The sequence below is a fragment of the Trachurus trachurus genome (genome assembly GCF_905171665.1).
Source record: "Trachurus trachurus genome assembly, chromosome: 22".
Lineage (NCBI taxonomy): Eukaryota > Metazoa > Chordata > Actinopteri > Carangiformes > Carangidae > Trachurus > Trachurus trachurus.
In genome coordinates, this window is record NC_139907.1 from 398,953 (window position 1) to 423,647 (window position 24,695).

The following is a 24,695-nucleotide window of genomic DNA, read 5'->3' on the forward strand; positions in this document are numbered from 1 at the left end:
CCCGCAGGCTGAGGCAGACAGAAACGTGGAGAAAAAGAGCCATTTTCTGCCTCTGCACCGGTCTCACATTTAGGCTTAGCATGACAAAACGGTAACTCCTATCAGAACAAAACACAGATCACAATACGCCAATACACAAGACTTGTGTCTACTGTTTAAAGTTTAAATGGAGTCTCTAGGTGAAAGTATGCCTGAGCAGTAGACGCCCGGGCACTGGTCCCTGCAGCTGTTTCATAGCTGTAGGAGCCAGTGCCCGGTGCGATGGCCCGTGGCCCTAATACTATAATATATATATATATATATATATGTTCAGTTCCACCAGGAGAGAAACACTGATGTCATCTGTGTTCATCAGAGCAGCAGGTCCAGATGATCCAGATGTGAGTGTGTTGACCTCTGACCTCAGGCAGTGGAGATAATAAACAACTACAACAACAGATTGTTTGTGTTTTCTGTTCATTTTATTTGTTCACACGTAAACAAACATTCAAACTGTGCAAATGAACCAATGAGTCGACTCTGAAACCGTCCCAGGCCACAGAGGAGCAGCTGGTCTCTACTGGTCTCTACTGGTCTCTGCTGGTCTCTGCTGGTCTCTGCTGGTTCCACGGCTCGGTCTCCACCTGTCGACTCTGTAATAATAAATATGTAGAACGAGGCTGAGTGGGCGGAGCCTCCACGTCTCTCAGTGACCTCCTCCCTTCAGAAGGACTTGTGAAGGACTGATCCTGGTCTCTACTGGTCTCTACTGGTCTCTACTGGTCTGCCGGACTCTGCTGGACTCAGCTGGACTCTACCAGACTCTGTCAGACTCTGCCGGTCTCTGCTGGACTCTGCTGGTCTCTGCCGGTCTCTGTCGGACTCTACTGGACTCTGCTGGACTCTGCTGGACTCTGATCCTCTGTGGCTCAGGTGGTTTCCCAGCATGCCACACAGGTAATAATGAGGAAGTAAAACAGGAAGTAAAGAGGAAGTGAAGCTCGATGCACAGCATCAGTAATGAGCAGCTGCTACGTCCCCGCTGCGGCGGCCATGTTGCCTCTGCATGACGTCACCATGGTGATGTCATGGCAACACTGATCCATTCTCTCTCTCTCTCATGCAAACACACACACACACATAGAGTTCTGCAGTCCATTGACCAATCAGAAGAGGGCCTGTGCCCCTCACTCTGATTGGCTGCTTCCTCTGCTCTGTCTGTGCCGCTCAGCCGGACCGTCGCCGATCCTTCCCATCATCCTTTGCACCGTGGACAGGTGAGCTGGTCTCAGACCAGCCAGGTCAGGGGTCAGAGGTCACGACATCACGGGTCAGGGAGGTCCGACGTATCCACGGTAACCTGCACATAAACCAATCAGTACACGAGTTGATTAGACTGAAAATCAATCAATGAACAATCAACTAGTCCTCAGACCTCAACTAGTCCTTCAACCATTAAAACTAGTCCTCAGACCTCAACTAGTCCTTCAACCTCTAAAACTAGTCCTTCGACAACTAAAACTAGTCCTTTAACCACTACAACTAGTCCTCAGACCTCAACTAGTCCTTCAACCACTACAATTAGTCCTTCAACAACTAAAACTAGTCCTTCAACCACTACAACTACTCCTCAGACTTCAACTAGTCCTTCAACCACTACAACTACTCCTTCGACAACTAAAACTAGTCCTTCCACAACTAAAACTAGTCCTTCCACAACTAAAACTAGTCCTTTAACCACTACAACTAGTCCTCAGACCTCAACTAGTCCTTCAACCTCTAAAACTAGTCCTTTGACAACTAAAACTAGTCCTTTAACCACTACAACTAGTCCTCAGACCTCAACTAGTCCTTCAACCACTACAATTAGTCCTTCGACAACTAAAACTAGTCCTTCCACAACTAAAACTAGTCCTTCGACCACTACAACTAGTCCTCAGACCTCAACTAGTCCTTCAACCTCTACAATTAGTCCTTCAACAACTAAAACTAGTCCTTCAACCACTACAACTACTCCTCAGACTTCAACTAGTCCTTCAACTACTACAACTAGTCCTTCAACCTCTACAATTAGTCCTTTGATCACTACAACTAGTCCTCGGACCTAAACTAGTCCTTCAACCTCTACAATTAGTCCTCAGACCTCAACTAGTCCTTCAACCACTAGAATTAGTCCTTCAACCTCTAAAACTAGTCCTCAGACCTCAACTAGTCTTTCGACAACTAAAACTAGTCCTTCAACCAGTACAACTAGTCCTTCAACCACTACAACTACTCGTCAGACCTCAACTAGTCCTTCAACCACTACAACTAGTCCTTCGACAACTAAAACTGGTCCTTCAACCACTACAACTAGTCTTCAGACCTCAACTAGTCCTTCAACCTCTACAATTAGTCTTTCGACAACTAAAACTAGTCCTTCAACCACTACAACTAGTCCTCAGACCTCAACTAGTCCTTCAACCAGTACAACTAGTCCTTCAACCACTACAACTAGTCCTTCGACCACTACAACTAGTCCTTCAACCACTACAACTAGTCCTTCGACCACTACAACTAGTCCTCAGACCTCAACTACTCCTTCGACCACTACAACTACTCCTTCGACAACTAAAACTAGTCCTTCCACAACTAAAACTAGTCCTTCCACAACTAAAACTAGTCCTTTAACCACTACAACTAGTCCTCAGACCTCAACTAGTCCTTCAACCTCTAAAACTAGTCCTTTGACAACTAAAACTAGTCCTTTAACCACTACAACTAGTCCTCAGACCTCAACTAGTCCTTCAACCACTACAATTAGTCCTTCGACAACTAAAACTAGTCCTTTAACCACTACAACTAGTCCTCAGACCTCAACTAGTCCTTCAACCACTACAATTAGTCCTTCAACAACTAAAACTAGTCCTTCAACCACTACAACTACTCCTCAGACTTCAACTAGTCCTTCAACCACTACAACTACTCCTTCGACAACTAAAACTAGTCCTTCCACAACTAAAACTAGTCCTTCCACAACTAAAACTAGTCCTTTAACCACTACAACTAGTCCTCAGACCTCAACTAGTCCTTCAACCTCTAAAACTAGTCCTTTGACAACTAAAACTAGTCCTTTAACCACTACAACTAGTCCTCAGACCTCAACTAGTCCTTCAACCACTACAATTAGTCCTTCGACAACTAAAACTAGTCCTTCCACAACTAAAACTAGTCCTTCGACCACTACAACTAGTCCTCAGACCTCAACTAGTCCTTCAACCACTACAACTAGTCCTTCGACAACTAAAACTAGTCCTTTAACCACTACAACTAGTCCTCAGACCTCAACTAGTCCTTCAACCACTACAATTAGTCCTTCAACAACTAAAACTAGTCCTTCAACCACTACAACTACTCCTCAGACTTCAACTAGTCCTTCAACCACTACAACTACTCCTTCGACAACTAAAACTAGTCCTTCCACAACTAAAACTAGTCCTTCCACAACTAAAACTAGTCCTTTAACCACTACAACTAGTCCTCAGACCTCAACTAGTCCTTCAACCTCTAAAACTAGTCCTTTGACAACTAAAACTAGTCCTTTAACCACTACAACTAGTCCTCAGACCTCAACTAGTCCTTCAACCAGTACAACTAGTCCTTCAACCACTACAACTAGTCCTTCGACCACTACAACTAGTCCTTCAACCACTACAACTAGTCCTTCGACCACTACAACTAGTCCTCAGACCTCAACTACTCCTTCGACCACTACAACTACTCCTTCGACAACTAAAACTAGTCCTTCCACAACTAAAACTAGTCCTTCCACAACTAAAACTAGTCCTTTAACCACTACAACTAGTCCTCAGACCTCAACTAGTCCTTCAACCTCTAAAACTAGTCCTTTGACAACTAAAACTAGTCCTTTAACCACTACAACTAGTCCTCAGACCTCAACTAGTCCTTCAACCTCTAAAACTAGTCCTTTGACAACTAAAACTAGTCCTTTAACCACTACAACTAGTCCTCAGACCTCAACTAGTCCTTCAACCACTACAATTAGTCCTTCGACAACTAAAACTAGTCCTTCCACAACTAAAACTAGTCCTTCGACCACTACAACTAGTCCTCAGACCTCAACTAGTCCTTCAACCTCTACAATTAGTCCTTCAACAACTAAAACTAGTCCTTCAACCACTACAACTACTCCTCAGACTTCAACTAGTCCTTCAACTACTACAACTAGTCCTTCAACCTCTACAATTAGTCCTTTGATCACTACAACTAGTCCTCGGACCTAAACTAGTCCTTCAACCTCTACAATTAGTCCTCAGACCTCAACTAGTCCTTCAACCACTAGAATTAGTCCTTCAACCTCTAAAACTAGTCCTCAGACCTCAACTAGTCTTTCGACAACTAAAACTAGTCCTTCAACCAGTACAACTAGTCCTTCAACCACTACAACTACTCGTCAGACCTCAACTAGTCCTTCAACCACTACAACTAGTCCTTCGACAACTAAAACTGGTCCTTCAACCACTACAACTAGTCTTCAGACCTCAACTAGTCCTTCAACCTCTACAATTAGTCTTTCGACAACTAAAACTAGTCCTTCAACCACTACAACTAGTCCTCAGACCTCAACTAGTCCTTCAACCAGTACAACTAGTCCTTCAACCACTACAACTAGTCCTTCGACCACTACAACTAGTCCTTCAACCACTACAACTAGTCCTTCGACCACTACAACTAGTCCTCAGACCTCAACTACTCCTTCGACCACTACAACTACTCCTCAGACTTCAACTAGTCCTTTGATCACTACAACTAGTCCTCGGACCTAAACTAGTCCTTCAACCTCTACAATTAGTCCTTTGACAACTAAAACTAGTCCTTTAACCACTACAACTTGTCTTCAGACTTCAACTGGTCCTTCAACCACTTAAACTAGTCCTTCGACAACTAAAACTGGTCCTTCAACCACTACAACTAGTCCTCTGACCTCAACTAGTCCTTCAACCACTACAACTACTTGTCAGACCTCAACTAGTCCTTCAACCACTTAAACTAGTCCTCAGACCTCAACTAGTCCTTCAACCACTACAACTAGTCCTCAGACCTCAACTAGTCCTTCAACCACTACAATTAGTCCTTCAACCTCTAAAACTAGTCCTCAGACCTCAACTAGTCCTTCAACCACTACAATTAGTCCTTCGACAACTAAAACTAGTCCTCAGACCTCAACTAGTCCTTCAACCTCTACAATTAGTCTTTCGACAACTAAAACTAGTCCTTCAACCAGTACAACTAGTCCTTCAACCACTACAACAAGTCCTTCGACCACTACAACTAGTCCTTCAACCACTACAACTACTCGTCAGACCTCAACTAGTCCTTCAACCAGTACAACTAGTCCTTCGACAACTAAAACTGGTCCTTCAACCACTACAACTAGTCCTCTGACCTCAACTAGTCCTTCAACCACTACAACTACTTGTCAGACCTCAACTAGTCCTTCAACCACTTAAACTAGTCCTCAGACCTCAACTAGTCCTTCAACCACTACAACTAGTCCTCAGACCTCAACTAGTCCTTCAACCACTACAATTAGTCCTTCAACCTCTAAAACTAGTCCTCAGACCTCAACTAGTCCTTCAACCACTACAATTAGTCCTTCGACAACTAAAACTAGTCCTCAGACCTCAACTAGTCCTTCAACCTCTACAATTAGTCTTTCGACAACTAAAACTAGTCCTTCAACCAGTACAACTAGTCCTTCAACCACTACAACTAGTCCTCAGACCTCAACTAGTCCTTCAACCTCTAAAACTAGTCCTTTGACAACTAAAACTAGTCCTTTAACCACTACAACTAGTCCTCAGACCTCAACTAGTCCTTCAACCACTACAATTAGTCCTTCGACAACTAAAACTAGTCCTTCCACAACTAAAACTAGTCCTTCGACCACTACAACTAGTCCTCAGACCTCAACTAGTCCTTCAACCTCTACAATTAGTCCTTCAACAACTAAAACTAGTCCTTCAACCACTACAACTACTCCTCAGACTTCAACTAGTCCTTCAACTACTACAACTAGTCCTTCAACCTCTACAATTAGTCCTTTGATCACTACAACTAGTCCTCGGACCTAAACTAGTCCTTCAACCTCTACAATTAGTCCTCAGACCTCAACTAGTCCTTCAACCACTAGAATTAGTCCTTCAACCTCTAAAACTAGTCCTCAGACCTCAACTAGTCTTTCGACAACTAAAACTAGTCCTTCAACCAGTACAACTAGTCCTTCAACCACTACAACTACTCGTCAGACCTCAACTAGTCCTTCAACCACTACAACTAGTCCTTCGACAACTAAAACTGGTCCTTCAACCACTACAACTAGTCTTCAGACCTCAACTAGTCCTTCAACCTCTACAATTAGTCTTTCGACAACTAAAACTAGTCCTTCAACCACTACAACTAGTCCTCAGACCTCAACTAGTCCTTCAACCAGTACAACTAGTCCTTCAACCACTACAACTAGTCCTTCGACCACTACAACTAGTCCTTCAACCACTACAACTAGTCCTTCGACCACTACAACTAGTCCTCAGACCTCAACTACTCCTTCGACCACTACAACTACTCCTCAGACTTCAACTAGTCCTTTGATCACTACAACTAGTCCTCGGACCTAAACTAGTCCTTCAACCTCTACAATTAGTCCTTTGACAACTAAAACTAGTCCTTTAACCACTACAACTTGTCTTCAGACTTCAACTGGTCCTTCAACCACTTAAACTAGTCCTTCGACAACTAAAACTGGTCCTTCAACCACTACAACTAGTCCTCTGACCTCAACTAGTCCTTCAACCACTACAACTACTTGTCAGACCTCAACTAGTCCTTCAACCACTTAAACTAGTCCTCAGACCTCAACTAGTCCTTCAACCACTACAACTAGTCCTCAGACCTCAACTAGTCCTTCAACCACTACAATTAGTCCTTCAACCTCTAAAACTAGTCCTCAGACCTCAACTAGTCCTTCAACCACTACAATTAGTCCTTCGACAACTAAAACTAGTCCTCAGACCTCAACTAGTCCTTCAACCTCTACAATTAGTCTTTCGACAACTAAAACTAGTCCTTCAACCAGTACAACTAGTCCTTCAACCACTACAACAAGTCCTTCGACCACTACAACTAGTCCTTCAACCACTACAACTACTCGTCAGACCTCAACTAGTCCTTCAACCAGTACAACTAGTCCTTCGACAACTAAAACTGGTCCTTCAACCACTACAACTAGTCCTCTGACCTCAACTAGTCCTTCAACCACTACAACTACTTGTCAGACCTCAACTAGTCCTTCAACCACTTAAACTAGTCCTCAGACCTCAACTAGTCCTTCAACCACTACAACTAGTCCTCAGACCTCAACTAGTCCTTCAACCACTACAATTAGTCCTTCAACCTCTAAAACTAGTCCTCAGACCTCAACTAGTCCTTCAACCACTACAATTAGTCCTTCGACAACTAAAACTAGTCCTCAGACCTCAACTAGTCCTTCAACCTCTACAATTAGTCTTTCTACAACTAAAACTAGTCCTTCAACCAGTACAACTAGTCCTTCAACCACTACAACTAGTCCTTCGACCACTACAACTACTCGTCAGACCTCAACTAGTCCTTCAACCAGTACAACTAGTCCTTCGATAACTAAAACTGGTCCTTCAACCACTACAAATAGTCTTCAGACCTCAACTAGTCCTTCAACCTCTACAATTAGTCTTTCGACAACTAAAACTAGTCCTTCAACCAGTACAACTAGTCCTTCAACCACTACAACTAGTCCTTCGACCACTACAACTAGTCCTCAGACCTCAACTAGTCCTTCAACCACTACAATTAGTCCTGCAACAAATAAAATTAGTCCTTCAACCACTACAACTAGTCCTCAGACCTCAACTAGTCCTTCGACCACTTAAACTAGTCCTTCGACAACTAAAACTGGTCCTTCAACCACTACAACTAGTCCTCAGACCTCAACTAGTCCTTCAACCTCTAAAATTAGTCCTTCGACAACTAAAACTAGTCCTTCGACCACTACAACTTGTCCTCAGACTTCAACTAGTCCTTCCACCACTACAACTAGTCCAACTCCAACTCAACTAGTTCTTGGAGTTAGTGATCTCTCTAACTAGTCCTCTGACCTCTGTAACTAGTCCTCAGACCTCTCTAACTAGTCCTCTGACCACTCTAACTAGTCCTCACCTTGATGAAGATGGTGTCGTCCTTGATGTAGCTGCCCGTCTCGAGGACGCTCTGGGAGACGAACAGCGGGCAGCCTGAGGCGATGTTCATCTCGGCGACGGGACGTCTGAAGCTGCTGCTGTTGGGATCGGGCTTGAAGGCGTCGCCAAGGTGCTTCCTGGACGGACCCTGGTCCATCAGCATCAGAGTCACCTAGAGGACACACACACACACAGAGGGTTACGACATGGATCATAGATATATATACTGACTAGATGCTGCGTTCCCAGGCAGCTCTATTGAGTGGAATGCGTCAACGCGGCGGCCATCTTGGTCAGGGGGAAGCCGTGTCTACTTCCTGCACTAGAGGTCTATCAACCATTAACATCACCACAACTCATCGAATATTCAACCGATTTTCAAGACGTTTGGTTTCTTATAAATGTCAGACATATATTTATGATACAACAACAACAAAAAATTTTTTGAAACATTTTTATATATTTTTTTTCATGTATTAAAGGGACAACGAGGAATTTCTATTTGGTTATAAAAAAGTCTCATATTAATGTGGATGAATCTACGTTACCACTTGTTAATGGTCCATTTTAGATAAATCTATGGTTTTGTCTCTATGGTTATTTTGTTATTATTAGTGGTGGTGGAAATGCTGGGCGAGCCGACCAGCGTTTCTTTACTTTCGGTTTCGTGGCGAGTCATGAGAATAACGCCGCCGTATGAATCTCCGTTTATGGTGGGAACTACGACGGTATGTGATCGTCTTCCAACCTCTGACTTTAATTCTTGATGAATGAAAACATGAGTCTGTCTTGCACCGGTCAAAGAATTTCACGGTGCGGAGGCTCATAAATGTAGTGTGGAAACACTTCACTTTAACAAAACTCCTCGTTGTCCCTTTAAACATACACTTAGATACTCAGACACACACCCACATGCATAAATACAGTGAAATGTGTTGTACAGGGTCTGACTGGTCTGACTGCTGGTCAGACGTTTATATGTCTAAACCCCTCACCAAGATGGCCGCCGTGTTGACGTACGCTGAGAAGCAGAACGCGGCATCTAGCCAGTATATATATCTATGGACATGGACGAGTGTGTCTCCACGGCAACAACACCTGAGCGGTAACCAGGTAACCAGGCCTAGTGAGTGACGTACCTTCTGCTTGAAGGGCCAGGGCAGCAGGGCGTCGTACTCGCCCCTCATCACCACGAAGAACAGCGACAGGTGCGTCCCTTTGCCCATGCCGTCCCCGTTCAGGTAGACGCGGGCGCACATCTTGTATCCGAAGTATCCGGTGTAGAACGGCTGCGAGTACAGCGACAGCGTCTTGGCCGCCACCGCTTCCTGTTTCCGCCGCTTGTAGTCGCGGATCTTCCAGATCAGCGTTCCGTTGTAGCTCGCCGTCTCCAGCACCTGGAAGCGCAGGTCCATGTCGGCCAGGCGGATCTCATGGACGCTCAGCATGTCGTCATGGCGATTCAGCTGGGCCTCCAGGGGAGCTGCAGAGAGGTCGCCGTCATTCGCTGTTACTGTGTGTGTGTGTGTGTGTATATATATGTGACCTGATCCATCAAAATGAGTCACATGACCCAAATTTCAAAGTTGACATTTTGGTATCAATGGAAAGATTAGAAAATAAGCTTTAAAATGATTCCCTAGTCAAAGTCATAGCTACATTTGATGGTTTTCTAGATGTGGCCATTTGAATTACGACCTCCTACTCTCTTATTCCGTTCTAAAACCTGAGAAAACTGCAGTTAAAGTTTTTGCCAGTGACTCTGGCGTCTGTTCCTGAACCACGTGATTACACGCTCCCTATACGGTCCCTTGTTGTCATAGAGACAGCATTCAATGACCCTCGGAAAGCGGAGAATCCTGCAAGTCGACTTTAATCATCATTTACCTGCCTTTCTCAATTATCTGGACTGTGAAACTTTGGGAGATTGTTTTTGAACGTCATTGCTTTGAAATTAGGGTAAAACATTTCTTTTGATTTTCTATGGGTTTTCCACGTTATCAGCTGATTATCTAGAAATACAACGTTGCTGGAAAACACCTAAAGCCCCTGAACTAAAAGAGTGGATAAACATTATGGTTAAAACAGCTTCATATGAAGTTATGCTCCACAAGATGAATAACAAGAATAAGGTCAAGGCACCAGTCTGGGACTTGTTTAGGACTCACATTATGACTGATGATCCTACAGCTTGAACACCGTTTTCTGAGTGTATCCAACATGTATGTATCCACCTGTTGTATGTATATGTTCTCCAGCTATGTGAGTGCATCAATATGTCGCCGATACATCATTACATCATCGCATCATTTATATCATTTACATTGTTGATGTGGTATTCTTATTTTATTTTTGTTTTGCTTTGCCACTGACACCTCATGTAACGTGCATAAGATGTCTGAAAACGTTGCGACATCCGACTCATTTTGATAGAACGGGTCATATACAGTATGTGTGTGTGTGTGTGTGTGTGTGTGAGTGTGAGTGTGAGTGTGAGTGTGAGTGTGTGTGTGTGTGTGTGTGTGAGTGTGTGTGTGTGTGTGTGTGTGTGTGTGTGTGTGTGTTCTGACCCAGAGTGTGTGTTGCGTTGCCCGTGGCGCCGCGGCCGCCCTGCTCCAGCGCGCTGAGCCGCGTGCGGACGCTCTCCAACGTCCCTCGCAGCTCGTCCACGTCGTCTCGGAGCAGCCGCAGCGCGCGCAGCTCCAGCTCCACCTCCAGCAGCTTCTCCGAGTGGGAGCTCATCAGTTTCTATGGCAACACAGAGAGAGGGATGCAGACGGGTCAGGACCAAAAAAGAGAGGAATTGTCTGAGGGGGGGGGGGGGGGGGGGGGGGGGTACAAATAATTACATGATATCAAGGAAAAGTCAGTTTCCAGTAGTTCAACCCCAGCCAAGTATTGAGTGCATATAGACATAGTTTTCACAAGGCCAACATTTCTAGATTAACAATGCTTTAAAAAAATAAAAGAAATCCTTTGCAATATTTCAATTTTGGAGAAACTGAACTTTAGGTCTTGACTGAATGTTAGTTGCCGCTCTGGGTAACGAGCGCATGTGGAGGTCGGCTGTTATCAGTATAATCAGAGACAACCATGAATGAGTTCGCCTCAGTTTCACGTGATTGTCACTGTCAGCCTGTTAGAAAAACATGTTACTGACCCCAGCTGAGACGCTGAGACGCTGAGACCCCCCCCTCCCAAAAACAAAAACTCTTCGGATCTCAACGATTCACACAAGTCATCTAATTGGTCATGAAAAAAGCGAGTTGTGCTTTTTGGCGCGCTGTTTGCATCCCTGCAGACAGAGGAGGGGTCTGACCAACACATAATAGCAATATATAAGCAAGCAATAAAAATGATGGATCAAATACCAATGAGATGGCACCACTGCGGCATCCTGAGAAAACACAACCTTCTTGCATTTGAAAACTTTATAATTTACTGTAACATCAGACTCGTTTTTAAATGTCTTCATAACTGTGTATCATCTCTGTTTTCTGCACTGATAAAAAGCCGAGTAAACACACGAGCCTCCCACAACGGCGACTACATTGTTCCCAAGTGTAGAACATCATGTGGACAGTCTGCCTTCTCAGTAACAGGGGTTAGTTAACCTATGGAACACTTTACCCACTCACCTGAAACTAGAGACTGATACAAACTCCTTTAATAGAGGATTAAAAGCAAAACAACAATGCTGACATGTATAAATATGGACTTTTCACTGTTACTATTCTTACTGTTGGATCATGATTTCTGTTTGCTCCATCTCCTCTCCTTGATCTTGTGCTCTGTATTTTTAGATTAGTCTGCTACTGTCATGATGTAGTGTCATGCACTTGGTTTTAGCTCATACTGTTGATAATTATGGTCTGTATTTTTAGATTAGCCGCCTATGGACTGGTGTTGAAAATTAGCACATGTGCTAAACACACCAAAGCAAAGCATCTGGTCTGTCCACTGGAACAGTCTCAATGTATTTGTGATGTCCATATCAAATAAAATAAACATAACATAACATAACATCCTCTCCAGTGAGCGCCCACCGGGAATCGAACCTGCGGGCAGCGGCCCCCTACCTGCATGGTGGCCAGCTTCTGCTCCGTCTGCCGGTTCTTGTCCCTCAGCTCCTCGTTCTGGTTCTCCAGCTCCGACAGGCGGCTGCTCAGAGCAGGAAGCACCTTGTAGCGCTCCATCAGCTCCCCCTTCACCTCCTCCACCTGGAACACACACACACACACACACACACACACACACACACACACACCACTCAGCTGTCAGTCACACCTGTCGCTCCGGCAACCACCGAGGTCAATGGTGAGATAGAAGTCACGTCAAAGGCCACGCCCCCTCGCCGGTGAAAACAAAGAGAGAAGTCCTCAGTGTTCCATAGGCGCTAATACAAAACACCACAATGCCAAAGAGTTGTTGTGTGGTCAGGGCCGTTGCTATGAATTCTGGGCCCCCTTAAAGAATACTAAAGTGGGCCCCTCCCCCTAACTTTTCCAGTTTTTTCTTAGACTACGTATGTATTATCGTTTTTTATTTAGCCTTCTTTGTTTTGATGCTAATGCAGCATTACACTGCAAAAACTCAAGTATCTTAGCAAGAATATTTGTCTCATTTCTAGTCAAAATGTAATTTCTAGTCAAAACTAATCTCATTCTACTTAAAATAAGACTCATCACATTAAAAGCAGCTTGTTTTTAGACACTTTTTACTTCTTTCAAGCTGATTTTCACTTGAAATAAGTAGAAAAAATCTGATAGTGGAGCAAGTTTTTCTTCCTCAAGCACAAAAAACTTACTTTCACTGGCAGATTTTTCTACTTATTGTGAATTTAAGTGAAAATGATCTAAAAACAAGTTAATTTTTAGGTGATGAGTCTTATTTTAAGTGGAAAGAGATTAGTTTCGACTAGAAATGAGACATTTTGACAAAAAATAAGACAAAAATTCTTGGAAAGATGTAGAGTTTTTACAGTGTACTATGAGTATTAGTCAGGGTCTTACGCAGAATAAATCAGTCATACAAAGATTAGACTACTGGGGTTTTTTATGGGCCCCACTGGGCGCTGGGCCCCTAGAGTTATCATCACCTTTCTCCTCTATACAACGGCCCTGTGTGTGGTATATTAACACACCACAATGCCAAAGAGTTGTTGTGTGGTTTATTGTTGGTTGAACAACTTAAAAGAACCTAACATCAGATTTCCCTCCTCCCCTTCAGAGAGTGGGACAGGAAGAGAAGAGATTTATGTCTTCAGGCCTGAAGCCATGGGACCGGCTAGTCCACATGTGCTGTGTGGTTAAACCATTTCAGGGGGGCGACCACCAACGTTATTCCGAAATTTTCCGAAGGTCCGTTCTAAAGTTGTACATAATGTGTGGGCTAATATACAAGGGGATAAAAACACATGTTACAGGTTTAGATCCCTGGCCGCCTGCACCTGAGGTCTCTGCTCTAACCGCTGCTCTACGGTGGAAGTTGATTGATGTGTTTCACTCAGTGTTACATACCTCACCTCTCCCCGCTGAGTGGGCTCATTCTCCGGTAGGATTTATGGACAGACATTCCCTAAATCTGTATTTTTCCAGTAAAACGAGGTGATTAGCTGTCTGCCTGACAGACGGTAGCTCCTGCAGGAGGTTTCCAGGCCGGTTAACGTTAGGGATTTGGATTTAGCGCCAGTCAGAGCAGCAGTTAGTTTTCAGCGGAGTGGGGGCGTGGCCTCTATGAGACGGTCCTGGTTGCTGTGGTTACCTTGTTCTCCAGCGAGGAGTTCCTATTGGCCATCAGCCGCAGGTGTTCAGCTGCGAAGGTCGACTCATGTTGTCTCATCTCCTGGTTCAGACCCTGAAGAGACAAAGCAGCAGCTGTGGACAGTGTGGACAGTGTGGACATTCTAGACCACATGTGTCAAACTCAAGGCCCGTGGGCCAGATATGGCCCGCCATGCTCACCTTGAAGCTGCAGCCGTAGCGATGGAACTGACAGCTCACCTGGGCTTTGGGACAATCGTGCTGGTGATTGGACAACTGGAAGACAAAGACAGACCATCAGTATCGTCCACACAGCTGCAGCTGGACCAAAGTCCTGAGTCCAGACAGCAGAGGACAAGGAACTGAAAGTCTGATGCTGGTTCTAGGTTCTGGACCGACAGGAACATCAACACATCGTAAAAGAAGACGAGTCACTGATCATTCATGTGAATTAAAAAAAAAAAAATCAGTTCAGTGTTTGAGTGTTTCCCTGAAGGAGAAGGAGCTCAACTTTGTAACTTGCTGTTAAGTGCTTTTTAATTTGTTTTAATTCACCAAAAAATAGTCACAGGTCACAAAAAAGTCCTCTTCTTACTTGATGTGGATAATTTCTGCACTTTCCTTACTTTTTTTTTTCAAGCAGAAGCCAATTATCCTCTTATTAAAGGTTTTCTTTGCCCCTCACATACTGTCTCTGTCTGTAGCCTAGTGGTTAGCTCACTGGGCTGAAGACTGTTGCTGGTTCAAATCTTGCCTCAACAACAATTATAGTGAATTATTTTCCCAGTCGTCCTCTGTTGACTTCTGATAACTTGCTTCATGTTGAAACTGCTGCTCTCAGCCTGAAATTCACAGAAATTTTCATTGTAAGTCATTCAAGCTTGACTCTCAAGCTTTCTTGGTGTTGACACAGTGTGTTTCCAACAGGTGCAGCTTTGGGCTCGTTAACTTCAGAGTGAGACAGAGTGCAGCTCATCAACAGACAACAGTCTTTGCAACTGTGTGTACACTGTGGCCTAGAGGCAGAGTGAAAGTCTACTGACCATGAGGTTGTGGGTTCGATTCCTACCTCGGTCAAACATTTGTATGGTGATCAGTCACTGCTTGCACTATTTGCTAATTCTGCAACAGTGTTCAGCTGCTTTCAGCATTCACACGCATTTCCATCAGGAAATGCTACTTTATCTAGTTTTATTATCTTGTCCTCCACTTTTAACCAGTGGAACCTCATGGAATCTAAACTGGGAACGGGTCAGAACTGGACTCGTTAATGAAACCCAACCCCCCAGAGGATGAACCGGATCAGTACCTCGCTCCGGGTCAGGGACGTGTAGGAGCAGTGGTTGGGACAGGACACCGGGAACGTTGGACACACCGTCTCCTTGTGGTTCTGAAATCAGAGGAGCAGCTCAGATCAAACTGGTTCCTGTTCAACAGCAAAGACCCCAAAGACCCCCAAGACCCAAAAGACCCCAAAGACCCCCAGTCTGAAGGTGCAGGAGGTCCAGTCCAGTATGTCCTCAAGTCCCCCTTCAACCAGTCTCCAGTCCACTAGAAGTAGTCCACAGTCCTCTACAACCAGTCTTCAGTCCTCTACAACCAGTCTTCAGTCCTCTACAACCAGTCTTCAGTCCCCAGTCCTCTACAACCAGTCTTCAGTCCTCTACAACCAGTCTTCAGTCCTCTATAACCAGTCTTCAGTCCTCTACAACCAGTCTTCAGTCCTCTACAACCAGTCTTCAGTCCTCTACAACCAGTCTTCAGTCCCCAGTCCTCTACAACCAGTCTTCAGTCCTCTACAACCAGTCTTCAGTCCTCTACAACCAGTCTTCAGTCCCCAGTCCTCTACAACCAGTCTTCAGTCCTCTACAACCAGTCTTCAGTCCTCTACAACCAGTCTTCAGTCCTCTACAACCAGTCTTCAGTCCTCTACAACCAGTCTTCAGTCCTCTACAACCAGTCTTCAGTCCTCTACAACCAGTCTTCAGTCCTCTATAACCAGTCTTCAGTCCTCTATAACCAGTCTTCAGTCCTCTATAACCAGTCTCCAGTCCACTAGAAGTAGTCCACAGTCCTCTACAACCAGTCTTCAGTCCTCTACAACCAGTCTTCAGTCCTAGTCCTCTATAACCAGTCTTCTGTCCTCTATAACCAGTCTTCAGTCCTCTATAACCAGTCTTCAGTCCCCAGTCCTCTACAACCAGTCTTCAGTCCTCTACAACCAGTCTTCAGTCCTCTATAACCAGTCTTCTGTCCTCTACAACCAGTCTTCAGTCCTCTATAACCAGTCTTCAGTCCTCTATAACCAGTCTTCAGTCCTCTACAACCAGTCTTCAGTCCTCTATAACCAGTCTTCAGTCCTCTACAACCAGTCTTCAGTCCTCTATAACCAGTCTTCAGTCCTCTATAACCAGTCTTCAGTCCTCTACAACCAGTCTTCAGTCCTCTACAACCAGTCTTCAGTCCTCTATAACCAGTCTTCAGTCCTCTATAACCAGTCTTCAGTCCTCTACAACCAGTCTTCAGTCTCTACAACCAGTCTTCAGTCTCTACAACCAGTCTTCAGTCCCCAGTCCTCTACAACCAGTCTTCAGTCCTCTACAACCAGTCTTCAGTCCTCTATAACCAGTCTTCTGTCCTCTACAACCAGTCTTCAGTCCTCTACAACCAGTCTTCAGTCTCTACAACCAGTCTTCAGTCTCTACAACCAGTCTTCAGTCCTCTACAACCAGTCTTCAGTCTCTATAACCAGTCTTCAGTCCTCTACAACCAGTCTTCAGTCCCCAGTCCTCTACAACCAGTCTTCTGTCCTCTACAACCAGTCTTCAGTCCTCTACAACCAGTCTTCAGTCTCTACAACCAGTCTTCAGTCCTCTACAACTAGTCTTCAGTCCTCTATAACCAGTCTTCAGTCCTCTACAACCAGTCTTCAGTCCTCTACAACCAGTCTTCAGTCCTCTACAACCAGTCTTCAGTCCCCAGTCCTCTACAACCAGTCTTCAGTCCTCTACAACCAGTCTTCAGTCCTCTATAACCAGTCTTCAGTCCTCTATAACCAGTCTTCAGTCCTCTATAACCAGTCTCCAGTCCACTAGAAGTAGTCCACAGTCCTCTACAACCAGTCTTCAGTCCTCTACAACCAGTCTTCAGTCCTAGTCCTCTATAACCAGTCTTCTGTCCTCTATAACCAGTCTTCAGTCCTCTATAACCAGTCTTCAGTCCCCAGTCCTCTACAACCAGTCTTCAGTCCTCTACAACCAGTCTTCAGTCCTCTATAACCAGTCTTCTGTCCTCTACAACCAGTCTTCAGTCCTCTATAACCAGTCTTCAGTCCTCTACAACCAGTCTTCAGTCCTCTATAACCAGTCTTCAGTCCTCTATAACCAGTCTTCAGTCCTCTACAACCAGTCTTCAGTCCTCTATAACCAGTCTTCAGTCCTCTACAACCAGTCTTCAGTCCTCTATAACCAGTCTTCAGTCCTCTATAACCAGTCTTCAGTCCTCTACAACCAGTCTTCAGTCCTCTATAACCAGTCTTCAGTCCTCTACAACCAGTCTTCAGTCCTCTATAACCAGTCTTCAGTCCTCTATAACCAGTCTTCAGTCCTCTACAACCAGTCTTCAGTCTCTACAACCAGTCTTCAGTCTCTACAACCAGTCTTCAGTCCCCAGTCCTCTACAACCAGTCTTCAGTCCTCTACAACCAGTCTTCAGTCCTCTATAACCAGTCTTCTGTCCTCTACAACCAGTCTTCAGTCCTCTACAACCAGTCTTCAGTCTCTACAACCAGTCTTCAGTCTCTACAACCAGTCTTCAGTCCTCTACAACCAGTCTTCAGTCTCTATAACCAGTCTTCAGTCCTCTATAACCAGTCTTCAGTCCTCTACAACCAGTCTTCAGTCTCTACAACCAGTCTTCAGTCTCTACAACCAGTCTTCAGTCCCCAGTCCTCTACAACCAGTCTTCAGTCCTCTACAACCAGTCTTCAGTCCTCTATAACCAGTCTTCTGTCCTCTACAACCAGTCTTCAGTCCTCTACAACCAGTCTTCAGTCTCTACAACCAGTCTTCAGTCCTCTACAACCAGTCTTCAGTCCCCAGTCCTCTACAACCAGTCTTCTGTCCTCTACAACCAGTCTTCAGTCCTCTATAACCAGTCTTCTGTCCTCTACAACCAGTCTTCAGTCCTCTACAACCAGTCTTCTGTCCTCTACAACCAGTCTTCAGTCCTCTACAACCAGTCTTCTGTCCTCTACAACCAGTCCCCAGTCCTCTACAACCAGTCTTCAGTCCTCTATAACCAGTCTTCAGTCCTCTATAACCAGTCTTCTGTCCTCTACAACCAGTCTTCAGTCCTCTACAACCAGTCTTCTGTCCTCTACAACCAGTCTTCAGTCCTCTATAACCAGTCATCTGTCCTCTATAACCAGTCTCTACAGCTCATCCAATCAGAGCTCAGCAGGTGGGTGTGGGGAGGCGTCAGCAGTGCTGTGATTGGCTACCTGCAGTTCGGTCAGAGGCATCTTGGTCATGCAGAACTCGCAGGTGGTTTCTCTGTGTTTACACTTCCAGCTCAGGTGGTCGGGAATCTCCTTCCTCATCATCCGCTCTTTACACTTCCCCAGCGGACAGGGAACCTCGAAGAACGGACACACGTTCAGGTGGTCCTGCAGAGGGACAGACAGACAGACAGGTGAGGCACAGACAGACAGTCACTGAGCGTTGCCCTAGCAACAGTGTGATGATGATCTTACAGGTATCTGATGCAGACTCATCAGCTCCTGGCAGCCGTTGGCTTCGCTGCGACAGAAAACCTTCAGAGCCATGATCTCCCGATGGCAGCACACGTCTCTAAAGATCTACACACAAACCAAACCAATCAACAACCGCTTCACAACCAATCAGCAACAAGCAGTGACATCATCGTGATCCCACCTTGTCTTTGAACAGCGGCTCCCTGTCGGCCGGGCACATGGGGTTCTGCTGGCTGAGGACAGAGGAGAGAGGACAGGTCACATGACATTGTGTGACATCACAAGACTTCCTTCATATACTGCAAAAACTCTAAATCTTTCCAAGAATATTTGTCTCATTTCTTGTCAAAATGTCTCATTTCTAGTCAAAACTAATCTCTTTCCACTTAAAATAAGACTCATCACCTAAAAATTAACTTGTTTTCAGATCATTTTCACTTGTTTCAAACTAATTTTCACTTGAAATAAGTAGAAAAATCTGCCAGTGAAAGAAAGTTTTTTGTGTTTGTAATAAGAAAGAAAAACTTGCTCCACTATCAGATTTTTCTACTTATTTCAAGTGAAAATCTGCTTGAAAGAAGTAAAAAGTGTCTAAAAACAAGCTGCTTTTAATGTGATGAGTCTGATTTTAAGTAGAATGAGATTAGTTTTGACTAGAAATAAGACAAATATTCTCTGTAAGATATTTGAGTTTTTGCAGTGTAGAGATCTGAGAGGTCCTGAATGTGTGTGTGTGTGTGTGTGTGTGTGTGTGTGTGTGTGTGTGTGTGTGTGTGTGTGTGTGTGTGTGTGTGTGTGTGTGTGTGTGTGTGTGTGTGTGTGTGTGTGTGTGTGTGTGTGTGTACCTGAGGATGCTGTGGATGCAGCTCTGACAGAAGCGGTGTCCACACTCGGTCTGTCTGGGCTGACAGAGGACCAGACTGCAGACCTCGCAGCAGTACTTGGCCTCTGGCGTCTCTACGAAGCGGTCTCTGAACCCCCCGTGGACCGGCAGGAAGCCTGCAGGCACACCTGGACACAGCACACCTGGACACACACAGACACAGCTGGACGTCAGCACCGTGACTACACAACACACACCCCCCCTCAGTGCTAAATGACTAGAGTCCTGGTTCAAGTGCAGACAGCGGAGTTCCTTCAACACAAATTAGTTGTAAAGACTAAAACTAACTCTCTTTCAGCCCGTTTACACCTCACCCCGGGGGCAAAACAGACAGGGAGCGTTGTAAAAGGTTTGACAGCAGAAATGATCTCTAGGACCTTGAAGGATTAAAACCTGGGTGGACAACCCGGTCAACTAGCTGCTGGAAAGCTACAGGGGCCAAAACCCCTTTCTGGGGTCATTCTGCTGGTGAAATGATGTAAATGCAAATATTTAGGTACTACAATGGCATAAATAGTCATACAACTATAAGATTTGGGCGGCGGTAAGTAAAGACTCTTATTGTGAAAGGGTAGTTTACCTTGAGAGGCAGCAGCAGCGGTAAGTAAAGACTTTTATTGTGAAGGGGTAGTTTACCTTGAGAGGCAGCAGCAGCGGTAAATAAAGACTCTTATTGTGAAGGGGTAGTTTACCTTGAGAGGCAGCAGCAGCGGTAAATAAAGACTCTTATTGTGAAGGGGTAGTTTACCTTGAGAGGCAGCAGCAGCGTCGCTCGGGGGCCAGGGATTGGCCGGTCGGTGAGACGACAGGGGGGGGAGGGGGAGGGCCAGGGAGGGCGCCACCTGCTGGAGGGGGATCTGCACCTCCCTCCCATCAGCACCACTCCTCCCCGACATGACCTGAGGGGGGGGGGGGGGAGAGGGTTAAAGACTGAGACAAGGACACACAGAAGTGTGTGAAGCCATTTTAACATTTAACAGCCAGACTGGATGTGTTGTAGATCTCTGTCATTCAGTTTTACCTCTTGTCAAAAAGAACATTTCAGATATCTGCAACTACGTACTTCCCCTTTAACCATTCATGTGTATGGGGTTTGTCATTACAGATATCTACAGTTCAGTTGCAGATATCCACTATGTGAATTACAGATATCTGTAACTGAATTACCACTAGTACTAATTCCAGTTCTAGATATCTTTAATTCACCTCAGTTAAAGATTAAGATTAAAGCAGAAATCAGGTGAATGTTTGTGTTAATCTAAGTCTTAAATAGTTGTATCTTCCGACAGCAATCACTTCTATAGAGTGTTTGGTCTGAAACACGGGTCTGTCAGTCACTCTGCTCTGCTCTGAGCCCAGGAGAAAACTTTCCTTGTATCCTACAACCTTTATCCAATGAGGAGAGAGAACGGCATAAAGGGGCAGTCCTCTCTGTGTGTGCAGCCAAGGGATGCGCCTGAATGTGGTGACGTAGGGACGAGGACCAATAGATCCATGACGAGGGCGGGGGCTGCTAACTCCATCGGCTGACAAGACGTTATGTTGCGTTCAAGGCAGCTCGTAACTCGTGTTTTTCCGACCTGTGAAGTGGTACCAGTTCGATCTGGTACGAGTTCACGGGTCAGAAGTTACGAGTGGCCGTTATAGTGACTTTCACAGGTAAAACAGGTCGGAGAAACATGAGTGGGTTGCCTGGAACGCTACAAAGTCGTAAGTCGTGACTTGAAGCTGTAATTTACGGTTTCAAAAGCCTGCCTGGAACGCAGCATTAGCCAAAACCACCGGATCGCTTACTTCTGCTTTAACTTTTGACTCGGCGAAATGAAGTTGTAGATATCTCAAACTGGAATTAGTACTAGTGGTAATTCAGTTCCAGATATCTGTAATTCACATAGCGGATATCTGCAACTGAACTGTAGATATCTGTAATGACAAACCCCATACACATGAATGTTACAGTGAAGGAAGAACGGAGTTGTGGATCTGAAATGTTCTTTTTGACAAGAGGTAAAACTGAATTACAGAGATCTGGAATAAAAAATCCAACTATTTAAAATGTAGTTATGACGAGTCAGAAAGACGTTGTTGATATCTACGATGTTAATTATGGAGAGTCAAACTTAGCTTTTAAATGTTAAAATGGCTTGTTGCCGTACAGAAGAGACGACACAGACCCCTTAACGCCTCCTAGTGGTGGACTGGAACATTACAACAGCTCAGTCTGGACCTGCACTATGGTTTAACTGACAGGACAAAATCCACATAAAACACCAAGATCTAACTGTTGTGAAGCTTGGAACACTTTTAAACTTTTTTTAAATAGCCTATAATGAAATAAAAAGCTTTTAAATGTTTTATTGCATGGGGTTACTATTGGTTTTGTTGCTATGGATACAGATATGACAGATACCAAATATGGACAATATGGATGTATACGGCAGTAGGAACGAGAGGATCGAACCTGAATCACATTGTTAAAATGTATCTGACAGTGTGGGCCGACGACATTTTATATGTTATGAACACGTTGGCTCACACACACACACACACACACACACACACACACACACACACACACACACACACACACACACACACACACACACACACACACACACACACACACACACACACACACACACACACACACACACACACACACACACACACACACACAGCCTATCATTTTATTTCTGTTTCATTTAAGCACACAGTATTAAAAGTATCTCGGTTTCATTAACTTAAACACAATGTGCCGGCCAGGCGAGCTTCCTAAAAGATCAATATTATATATATAATATTACTGTATTTGACAACGTGCATATAAGACTTATAGATCGTAGTAAACGTATTATGGTCTGTCGGTCGTTACACTGTCAGATTCATTTAGACTAAAACTTTGATGACATTTAACGAACAATGTGATTCACGTCCCTGCTGCCGTACAGCTACATCCATACGGTCCATGTTCCATATCTACATGATCTGTAACCGTTAGCAACCAGACATTATCTGTAACCGTTAGCAACCAGACCGGTGGGCTGTCGGGGTCTGACGGTGCAGGTCTCCGGGTGTCTGACGCTCCGTGAAGCATTTAGGGCTTTTATTTTGAAGTTTGGAGTGTGAGTGTGTGTGTGTGTGTGTGTGTGTCTGTCTGTCTGTGTGTGTGTGTGTGTGTGTGTGTGTGTGTGTGTGTGTGTGTGTGTGTGTGTGTGTCTGTGTGTGTGTGAGTGTCTGTGAGTGTGTGTGTGTGTGTTCATGATGCTGTAAGTGGAAAAGCCCCTAGCATTCCCATAACCGAGCCCTGACAGGAAGTGATGTGTTTCTGTTTTGTGTGTGTGTGTGTGTGTGTGTGTGTGTGTGTGTGTGTGTGTGTGTGTGTGTGTGTGTGTGTGTGTGTGTGTGTGACAGAGAGAGAAACAGAAACAGCTGATGTGTGGTCAGCTAAAGGTCAAAGGTCAGCGTGTTCAGACAGCAGCAGGTTGACTTGTTACTAAGGTGAATCACCATGGTAACGATGCTGTGTGTGTGTGTGTGTGTCTTCACCTGCTCAGGTGATTCAGCACAATGCTAACATGCTAACAGGCTAACACAGTGTGAGGTCACAGATCAATATAACAGCTGATCGGTAGGTGATGACGTCATCGCTGGATGATGACATCATCACTGTGGTCAGCTGATCCTGAAACCAAACGGACCGATCGATCCATCGATCCCCCGGTCATCGATCTGATCAGCTGATCGATTATCAGCTGTTATTGATCCGTCTGAGCTACGACACCGACACCGACATGTCTGTCTGCCTCTCTTCTCTTCTCTTCTCCTTCTATCTCTTTCTCCTTCTCTTCTCTCCCTCCTTCTCTTCCCCCCTTCTCCTTCTCTCTCTTCTCTCTCTTCTCTCCCCTTTCTTTTCTCTTCTCTCTATTCTCCTTATCTCTCTTCTCCCCCTTCTCTTTCTCTCTCTTCTCCTTCTCTCCCTCCTTCTCTTCTCTTCTCCTTCTCTCCCTCCTTCTCTTCTCTTCTCCTTCTCTCCCCCTTCTCTTCCCTCACTTCTCCTTCTCTCTCTTCTCTTCTCCTTCTCTCTCTTCTCCCCCCTTCTCTTCTCTCCCTCCTTCTCTCTCTTCTCCCTTCTCTTCCCTCTCTTCCCCCCCCCTCTCCCCTTCCCCTCTCCCCCTCTCCCTCCTTCTCTCTCTTCTCCCTTCTCTTCTCTTCTCCCCCCCTTCCCTTCTCCTTCTCTCTCTTCTCTCCCCTTCCCCTCTCCCCCTCTCCCTCCCTCTCTCTCTGGTGTAAACACAGCCTGCTGCTGCTGCCTGATGCTAACTGTTAGCCTCGTTAGCTCCGCTGCTCTTTCCAACCCGCTACACAACAACCAGCGTCTCCCCTGGTTCTTCCCTGGCCCTAGTTCTGGTCCTATTTCTGGTACTGGTTCTGGTTCTGGTTCTGGTCTACTCACATGAAGCTCCTCCGGGCCACAGCTCCTTCTCCTCCTCCTCTCCTCCTCCTCTGCTCCTCTGCTCCTCGGCTCAGTCCGCTGGATTCAAACCCTGAACCCGCCGCCGCTGCCGCTGCACTGAGTCCTCATGGTCTGGGTCCGGGTCCGGGTCCGGGTTCAGTGTCGGTGTCGGTGTGTGTCCGTGTTGTGTGTCTGTGTGTGTTATTGTGTGTTATTGTGTGTGTGTCAGACAGAGAGAAGTCGCTGTGATCCAGTTCAGAGCTCCAGCGGAGAAGTGGAAACCCCCTCCGCTGCTTCCGCCCAGGAAATCCCCCAGCTGGCCGGAACCAGAACCAGAACCAGGCCAGCAGGAGGCGCTGTTCCTCCTCCCCCCCAGAACCAGACCAGACCAGACCAGCAGGGGGCGCTGTTCCTCCTCCTCCCAGAACCAGAACCAGAACCAGGCCACCAGGTGGCGCTGTTCCTCCCCCCAGAACCAGGACCAGACCAGGCCAGCAGGGGGCGCTGTTGCCCCATGTGTTGCCCCAGCTGGCCGGATTCTAGAGCGCTGTAAAAGAGAGTAAGGACACCACTTGTGCCCCTAGTGGCAGGA

The 24,695-nt window shown here is 45.5% G+C and overlaps 1 protein-coding gene across 1 annotated transcript; it reads right to left on the reverse strand.

Annotated features, from left to right (window-relative positions):
• Positions 1–513: 513 nt before the first annotated feature.
• traf3 (TNF receptor-associated factor 3) lies at positions 514–24,492 on the reverse strand. Its single transcript, XM_083998612.1, has 14 exons — positions 24,104–24,492; positions 20,399–20,549; positions 19,613–19,793; positions 18,949–19,000; positions 18,768–18,872; positions 18,516–18,680; positions 15,324–15,404; positions 14,216–14,290; positions 14,016–14,108; positions 12,332–12,472; positions 10,823–11,000; positions 9,392–9,735; positions 8,233–8,424; positions 514–1,339 (listed from the first exon to the last, which is right to left on the reverse strand). Exons 2-14 carry the CDS (start codon positions 20,544–20,546, stop codon positions 1,304–1,306), a joined length of 1,791 nt encoding a protein of 596 aa, XP_083854738.1. The 5' UTR covers positions 20,547–20,549; positions 24,104–24,492; the 3' UTR covers positions 514–1,303.
• Between the last annotated feature and the right edge of the window lie 203 nt (positions 24,493–24,695).